Below are 9,453 nucleotides of genomic sequence, written 5' to 3'. Positions count from 1 at the left end.
TTTCTCCATGCGTTCCTATTATTTGAATGGCTAACAGATGTATATATTCCCTTTTTAATGCTTACAAGAAACCCCCTATTCCACATGTTTGGGTTGCTTTCTCTTTTCCTAGGATCTATTACATCAACAAATCCATACGATACTTTTTGGGTTCAATCTATTTGACAAACCATTACTACAATTGTTAGACTCCCTCGACCATCTATGGACCGCATTTTGGTTGGTATGTTCTGCTCCTTTGGATCGAAAGGTGCGCATTGATACTTCTTCATATGAATATTGGGAAAAAAAATCATTAAAGTTTTATCTCATATTGCAAATCTTGCCAGGTTTTTTTTCATGATTTTATTGATGGCTTAATTCAAATCGGTAATCAAGGGAATCAATCATTCTTGAAGGTTTGATCTACTGTAGCTAATTAGTGGTGTCAAGAATTGATACGATCTGAAAACCCGGCTCGAATCTGGTCCGAATTTTTTGGGTTCACATCTTGATTTTCGACCCATTTTGAATTCCTGGTTGGGTTCGGGTCAACCCGGTTTTAACCCGATTTTGCTTGCCTGCTCGTCACATTAGTCTTTGTCGCGTCGTTCTCTGCCTGTCGTGTGATGAGTGATCGCGTCACCCATCGATCTTAGTCTCTATCACCAGACCGACAGACACCATAGGCCCGTACTGATGCAAGCCTAGTCTCACCTCGGCCCAGCATGCCCGCAACCTCGCTTAGCCTGCCAGCCGTTCCCATAGGAGGACACTCAGCCTCTCAGGCGCGCACATTGGTAGATGCTTATAGCCGCTCAGTCGCTTCTGCAGTTTTGCAAGCGGACGCTCAGTCGATTTCGTGTCGAATCGATTCAATCGGAAACCCGACGGGTCAGGTCCGGGTTGTAATTTCTGACCCATTTGCTAAAACACGTTAGGTTTGGGTAGTGTCACATTAGCGGGTCAGTGTCATGTTCAACCCAAATCCGATATTTTGACACCCCTATAATTAACTCTTTTGATCACTACATGAACTCAAAGTCATTGTGCAGTAAACACTCATAATAATTTGGGGTCTTCTAGCTTGTTGGGTGTTGCTCACTCTAATTTGGTCCCCTTGGGATGCTCTTATGAGAAGACTAGCCCAAAGGAACCTGTAGAAAAACAAAAACAAAAAAGTTAGAAGATAATTAATATGTTGCAAGCTGACTTTGCAGAGAAAGGCCTCTAAATTGTGTTCTCCCTTTTGTCATTTAAGAAAGTTTGTAAGCTATATTATAATTTAAAGTTACTTCTCTTCCCCAGGAGTTGAGCGGTCCCTTTCACACAAAAGAACAATCTTCTTCCCTCGCCAGCTAATTAAGAACTGCTGCATGATAACTGCAAGTGTGTGAAGGAGCCATATTATGATATTACATGCCAAAGAGGATTTGGAATACATTGTGACATGTTTATGCAATTGGTGTATTCTTGATATATTATTTTATATATGATAAATTAAACTATTCTAAGTTACTTAGATCTTTAAATAAACAAGTTTGAACACTAATATGTTCGGTTCATTTATGTTCTCAAACAACATCTTTGAAGCTCGTGAACAAGCTCGACATTAAGCTCGATTCATGTTCGATTTAGAACTCATGAAAAAGCTTGATAAATATATTCATATATATTAATCATATTTTTATTTTAAATAGACAGCTGCCTTTTTTATAAATTTAATTTCATTTTATTTTATAGTTTCAATAGAGTGATTTTTTAATGAATAAGTGACATTTCACATTTGCCAATGTTTGCTAGATTGTTTGCTTAACATGTTTATGAACAAATATAAGATGAATAATAGATCGTTTGTTCGTGAACGAGCTCAATTGGTAGCTCAAAAATACTAGTTATGTATTTATTTATGATCTTGCTCATTTGATAGCTCAAGAATACTCATTAGAATTGTTCATGAACTTGCTTGTTTGATAGTGTAAAAAAATCACTAAATATGCTCACGAATATAGCTCGTTAAGGCTTGTTTGTTTAAAGCTTGATAAGCACTAAACGAACCGAACATGAACCAAACGTGAACATCATTAATTTAAACGAACCAAACATGAACACAAACAATAAGGTTCGAATCAAACACAAACCGAACTTGAACAAGCTAATAATAAACGAACTCAAACATGAACACCTATATACTCGACTAGGTTCGATTCGTTTGCAGCCCTACCGCTCGCCATCAATTGATGGAATTTCAATGCTAGGTGTCCCTTTGGACAAAAAAAGCTGTATAATGTGATGCAGCTTTGTAAGGAGACAATCATGACACATGATAAATTACAATATAAATCTTGAATGAGACAATCATGCAACAATAAATTTTGTGATGGACAAATTAAAAGAGATGGATAATGTGATTTAGTATAGGTTATAACTTAGGTCTAAAATGATACAATTATATCATAAATAAAGTTATGATGTAAATTTGAATGGAGCTTCAACAAAGGTGAGGCTATGATGCATATTTATAAGGAGATGATGATGACCCAAATGGCCACTGATGAAAGCAATATTGCAACACATGTTTATATTCATAATAACTATGACAAAAGCAAGACTTAGAAATGGAGCAATACAATTGTACTGCAAAAAAAAAGTTACAACATTGATGTAGAAACTATGGCAGCTATGAAGCAAGCATGACTGTTGTGTAGCCCTTGAAGTGGAGATATTATTTTGTGCGGAGTCCGAAGGGGAAAAATCAACTGGACTGTCAGTGTACATACTATGTACAAATGTGTACACTTACATGTCTGGACGGTCGTTCTTCCCGTTCGAACTCGGCACAGAATAATTTATCCTTGAAGTGACAATTGTAGCACATAGAAAGTGCAATACAAGTCTCAAAGAAGGCGACTATAATGCACGTGAGGTGCAATGTAACTCTGGAAGAGGAGCAATTATCACGTCCGGTCACCTAATGCCTTCAGAGACCAATAACCACGCGCCACGTCACCTAAAACTCGGTATTGCTCGTTATACATTCGGATACGTTTGAATTTCACCAGACGTAATAATTGCTCCTGGAAGAGAGGGTTACATCACAAGTTTTGTTGAAGACAATTAATGCTATTTGAGATATAATATAGAACTAAAACTCTGAATTAGCACCGTCCGATCCAATTCGGGCGGTTAGATTATACTTTTGAGGTTGTGCCCTGCAATCTGTGGCAGCCGGTCACACAATGTGTCACAGGTAAAGGCTACAGTAACGGCCACATGAAATGCAGACCAAGCGCGGGCTCATAGCAAGGACCTCCCGCTTTCCATTTTAAAAAGCCTTTAGCATCTGCGCTGATTCCCGCCTCTCTTCGCAGTCCAGCCCTTCTTAAAAAACCCTGGCTCCCTCCTTTAACTTCCATCGTCCCATTTCCTCTCAGATCTTGAATTCCCAAGGCCATCGGGATGAACCGGAGGATAAGGAGCCCGTGTAGGAGGGCCGCGGCCAGGACGGAGGAGAGGCTGCAGCGGTTTCTGAAGCCGGGGGCGCTTGCGCGGCTGAGGGACTCGAAGATCTGTGCCAGATCGCCAAGATCGCTGCAGATCTCTGCAACACGGATCTCGCTGCCTGTGTCTCCGGCTGCTGGTGCTGCAGCGACGCCGATTGAGGGGTTGGAGGGCGAGCAAATCCGATTCTTTGCTAGTAGGATATGTGCACCGAGGATTTTGCAACGGAAAAAGCTCGCTGCGGCCAAGTATGTTTTTTTTGCACCTCCTAGTCCAGATCCGTCGGATTCCGTGTTGGATGTGCTCGGTGTCGATCTCGTTGCTGCGCATTAATTTCAAAGAGGAAGGGGCAGAATCTTTTCTGTGTATTGTGTAGTATCAAATTTGTGTTTTCTAATTTGCGCCTATGGGTGAAGTTTTCAGGAGGTGCTGTTTTTTCTTTCTTGGACGGGTTTCATGAAAATAGAAAAAATACGTAGTGAATAAAATTGCTCATCCGTGATGTGGTTCTCATTGTGTTTTACTAATTTTTGAATTTTCATCTATCGTGGAGGGAGGATATGACCAAACGAGTTTTTATCAAGGACTTAAATTCTGTCAAATTCCTACAGGTAAATCCCTGAATTCTTTTTTCAGCGGACTGCTAGTTTTGGTGGTAACGAACTTCGAAATTTTGAGTTGTTGGCCATTGTGTTTTCCCATTTCTGTATCCAGGTTCAATTAATCAAGATAGTTCACTATGTAAGATATCATAATTTTTCTTGTTATAATGTTTGCTTTCTGGCTTAGCCAAACAAGAAAGAGAACAAATAGAATAATTTGGTTGAATATCTATAAATATGTATAAAATATCTGCCATCCACTAAACACTTCCCCATTATTTTCTACTACTCGTAGCGGAATAAAAAGGCAACTAACAAGTTATTAAAATTGATTACTGTTAAGCTAATACTTAACTAATTTAGTGTAACATAGAAGCATGTAGAAATAAAACTATATGAACAAAGAAGTAATTCAGGTAATCCACGTAATGAAATCAAGGTGAGTTTGGTGAGCTTCTTCAGTTTTATCCTGATTTTGTAGAGATGGAATTGAATCTGGTGAGCCTCAGAGTACCATATTTGGCTGAATGATAGATGCATATATTGAGAATGTTGAAAGTTCGGGATTTGATCAGTTATGGAGGTGATCTAACGACATAAATATTATCGTTGATATGGTTTTCAAGGTTTTATTTTTGAGTATCGGCAATAAAAAATGGTCCAATCTTAAAGATTTATTTTTTAGCATGCATGTGTTGTAAATTTTTCATTGCTAAGGTGCATCATAATCAAATCACCAAAACCAAATTTTTTTTGTTGTTTGTTGAGATCATTTCATTGTTTATAGAGTTGAGTGTTGATAGTGAGCTTTTCTTTCACATCATTAATCACTGTATCAAAGATGGGTGGTTATTTTTATAGATGTTGTATTCTGTAGTATGATTATTATTGTGAGATTGAAGGTATGGTTGAAATTTATGAAGTTTGCTATATATTGTGTTAAAAGGTAACTTATTTTGTGGAATAACTAACCAAAAAATTCTAAGCAAAACTTGTCCTAAAACTTCCTACCGATACCTTGAATGTTATCCATTTAGGCAATGAATCATATTGTTGACTGTCTGATTCACCATTAAGGTTTACTTGTCTCTTTAAAGATGATATGTAAAGCTAAAAAAAAGCTCAATTTGAAATCTTTTCCATAGATCTTGCAAAAAAATAGTTAATTATTTGACATCACTATGTGAAATTAGGCTTTGAGGTAACTTGTGGGGGAGTACAATGCTATGAAAAAATATCTAAGTCATATTAAAAATGTTGAATTTTATTTTGTACAAAACAAAATTGAACATTTTGGAGAAGTGATTATAGATTATCAAGATCATGTTGACTTTGTGTTTGGTTTTTGGCAAACCCGTGACAAAATTGAGGTCCAAATCTTCTCAAATGGAATCTTGAATTCATAGAGATGTGTAAAGGCTAGTGTCTAGTATAACACTCATGTAAGTTTGGTACATATGACACTTACCTACCGAATGACATGCATAGGGACTCAAATTTAGTTAAAATAATCATGCATGGAATAATCAATAATGCTAATGTTTTATAGCATCCCATATGGGTTGCAAGTCATTTGGCATACTTCTCCTTAATCAACTTTGTGCAGGGAAATGTATGTGGTATGTATAATTAATTACCTTTGACTGGGAGGCCTTCCTGAAGGAAATAATCAATTGTTGGTTTTTAAGCATTGCATTTATACCATGGTTCACTAAAATCAAATTTTGTCAAGTATTGGTTTTAGATTAATTCATGACTTGTGATTTCTATTTATAAAAATGATAAGATAATTAGCTTTCCATTTGAGTGCATAACCATATGATTGCATCATTCCACTTTATGCTTGATGACAAAATTGAACTTCAGTAGGAACATCACCAATCAAAGATGCATGTGGCTCAATTTTTTAATGATTATAATTACTAATCAGTAATCACTAAATGACAAGTTCTTAATGCAATTAATAATGTTCTTATTGTTTAAGAGATCTAACAATTGCATATAATTCTTGTGCAAAATTAGACCATTTTTGTCTTGTTGGATTCAATTTTTATTAAAAAACTCAATTGATTTATTTTTATGACAAAGTTGCTTTATTGCTCACGATTGATGCACATCTATTTCAACTTGAATAGTCTGGAATTGCTAGAATCAATGTTCATCATAAATAGCTTCTTATTGAATTAAAACTTTATTGCCTTTGAAGCTTAAGATCAAGCAATAATATAAGTTTGCTAATTCATGGAAACTCCTTTGTAATCAAGGTAGGAGGTATTTTAGATTGGATAGTTATAACTTTCTTGGGATTAGCTTATATTTATGGGCATTGATGATGAAGCCTAAGAAGTGCACCATATCAACAACAAACTCAGATTGAAAAGTTTGGGTATAATTTGTGATCACACAAGCTAAAGACCAAAAAGTTGAGATGGTGCAAATGGTTTGCCAAGGTTATGCTAAAGACTAAGATAATATTAAAATAAATAATATATAAATGACCAACTAAATGTTTTAGTACTTTTTTTATGGTGCCTCACTATTCGTAGCCCTTTTTGTGTATTAAATGAATTTTCCTTGTGTCTCCCAACCCAATTTGTATCTACTCATATATGTTCCCTAAATTTAGTTTGGAGAAGGTAGTTGTATTGCTAAGTTTGTCTAACAAGTCTTTTGGTGTGGCTATGGACATTTATATTTGATTGTAATTTTGTTGATTATATGACTATCTATACTCATTTTACATTTCCTATCTTTCTTTGGAATAAGGATCAAAGATATTAAGCAAGGGCTTAAATTGTGTTGAATGAGTTGTTGTTTAAGAAGGTCATTCTCATCTCTTGTAGAATTTTGAGCTCTTTGGGACTCATCTTGTTGTGCAGTAGATTGGGTAAGGTGAACCTCAAAATGAGGCAAGTTGTTGCTAAATGGGTTACAATTGTGGTAAGTGCTTGGGCAGTTCAAGAGTTTAATATTATTAAACTATTTGAATAAAGGTTTGACAACATTTAGAACCACTATGATTGCACCATTTTGCACATCAATTAAAACTACATACACCATTGTTTTATTATTGTGTGCTATTAGTAATTGTGAAGAAATTGGAGTGAATTTTGCTCTTTTCACTTTGGCATCTATCTATAGTATCTGTGTGGGCAACAGTTGCATTTTCTTTCCCATCCATTCAAATGCATATGCATTGACGCAACAAGTATTCTATGCTCCCATGTAGAATTACTAGAACCACCCAACATTAGGTGGTAAACATCCATATCCAATACATAATAGAGGACCTCATAAATATAAATTTTGCTCATAGAAAATTTTTCCTTGGTCACATAAAACGGCGGCATTCCAATGACCCGGTTAGGAGAGTAGATGTATTAGATTTGACTTATGTTAAGAAAGGTAGAGGCAGACCTAAAAAGACTTGGTTATAAAATATTAGAAATAACATTTCTTTATTAGATTTAAATGAGAATTTGACCTTTAATATGACACAATGGAGAAAAAAGGATTCATGTAGCCGACCCCATGTAGTGGGATAAAGGCTTGATGTTGTTGTTGTTGTTTTTATATAGAAAATTTTTCCTTGCATGTGTCAATCATAGTGGATTTTATTCCCTTTCACATCTACATTACTTTGAGAGGGTGGGGATGTCTATAGTCTTCAATTGCAAGGTTTTAAGCACACAATTAGAGATGAAATTTTTGGGAATGATGTGACACTTGTAGTTGTAGGTTCTTTTTGAATTAATAAAATTCCCTCAATAACACAAAACAAAAACTCTCATTCATTCTTGTGAATATCCTCAAATTTTGTCATTCACATGTGGGCAATTTATAAGATTGTCATCATAATGCTACCCTTTCATTTGTTGTAATTGTTGCATATTATGTCATTCATCAAATTTAAGACTTCGTTGGAAACAATGAAAGCATTTAGGAGGCCCATATTTGTTGCAACTATTATTTATTTATGCCCCATTTTATTGGTGTGTTTTAATCTTATGATGCTATGTTGGTTTAGGGATTTGGAATTGAAGGTAATTTGATTTGATGGCTTGAAGAGTGCCTTTACTAAATTTATTGGACTATTTATTTAAGTAATTTTTATAACACATTTGACTTGGAGATTTGATTGATTTGTATCTTATATTTACATGTGAACTTCATCTCTTGAGATTCCATTAATCCTCCAATGTATCTTATGACAAACTGCTGATCAATCTCATTGAGGTTATTACGGGCACTAAGATTATTAGATAGAAGGAAGTGCTATTGTCGTAGCTATTTCATTCAATGCCAATTCTTCGCATTACACTTTTCCTTTTGTTGTTGTGATTGGGTGGTGTTAGTTGAATTCATCAAGTATATGCCCTCGTTTTAGCTTTCAAGCAATATAAATTACTTATCTTTTTGGAGGGATCTCGATACATTCAATGGTTTGCTCCCAATTGAGATAATCTTTAATGTGAAGGTGGATGAAAGTAATATTAGTTTTTACTTTGAAGTAGTCGTGACTTTGTTGCATATGTGACATTGTCTGTGAGTTCTCTTATAGGCGTTGTTCAATCTTTGAGTTGGAGTCAAAGAAGGTTGTTCGCCAGTGAGAAAAGCACTCATCGCCATATTCAAAAAACTTTGGATGGGTTGAATGATCAGGCTATAAGATTGTTATAGGGAGGACACTTTTGTTCTTGAAGGCAAGTTCCCATCATATCTTCGTGACAATGTGCTAGATCCAGAAGTCAATACCTCCGATTATTGTTCAAGAATGTAGATAGGTTTGAGCAAGGAGTCCCAATTATAATCATTGTTATGACTTGTGTTCTTAACATTATTTGCCAATTGTGTTATGATACTAGTTCGACACCAAAGAGCTCGCTCGCAGTGAAGATAATTATCTTTCTCCCTTCAGCATGCTTTTTTGGTGAACGGTGAACTCTCATAATGCCATCATGGCTGTTAATGGAGGAGAGAATGGAGCTCAATATATATTGATTTTACTTTACTCTGTGCAACTAAATAGAAAAAATAGTTCCCCTGCATTCATTTTACAACCAACTAAATAATCGAACGTATTTATTTTATACTGCATTCACTTTATAGCCAACCAAACAACCCCTAAAAATTCAAGTTATTGTTATACAAGTGTTTGAGAGTTAGGAGTTATTACCCAAGGTTGTGAAAATCAGATCGGACAACGAGCCAGAAGAATGAGAGGTTCACAGTTTGATCGGTCGAACTGGGGTTGAACCGGTTGATGTAATAAATAATAACATTATAAAAAAATAAGAAAATTAACATAATAATGGTACCAATTTAATCTTAAAAATTTCAAAAGTCTAAGAATTTTGAGATTAAAAATAAA

At 35.4% G+C, this 9,453-nt stretch overlaps 1 protein-coding gene across 1 annotated transcript; it reads left to right on the top strand.

The window, feature by feature from the left end:
• Positions 1–3,348: 3,348 nt before the first annotated feature.
• On the top strand, positions 3,349–4,007 carry LOC110111530. Its single transcript, XM_020843446.2, has one exon. The coding sequence runs from the start codon at positions 3,439–3,441 to the stop codon at positions 3,811–3,813; it is 375 nt and encodes a 124-aa protein (XP_020699105.1). The 5' UTR covers positions 3,349–3,438; the 3' UTR covers positions 3,814–4,007.
• Positions 4,008–9,453: the final 5,446 nt, after the last annotated feature.

Source organism: Dendrobium catenatum, unplaced genomic scaffold (genome assembly GCF_001605985.2).
Source record: "Dendrobium catenatum unplaced genomic scaffold, ASM160598v2 fragScaff_scaffold_1473, whole genome shotgun sequence".
Taxonomy (NCBI): Eukaryota; Viridiplantae; Streptophyta; class Magnoliopsida; order Asparagales; family Orchidaceae; genus Dendrobium; species Dendrobium catenatum.
The sequence above is the reverse complement of the archived record's forward strand: the minus strand, read 5'-3'. Positions and strand labels throughout refer to the sequence as shown.

What these genes read in the sequence shown, in the direction of transcription:
- LOC110111530 (XM_020843446.2), top strand. Translation starts at nt 3,439, where the DNA reads ATGAACCGGAGGATAAGGAGCCCGTGTAGGAGGGCCGCGGCCAGGACG.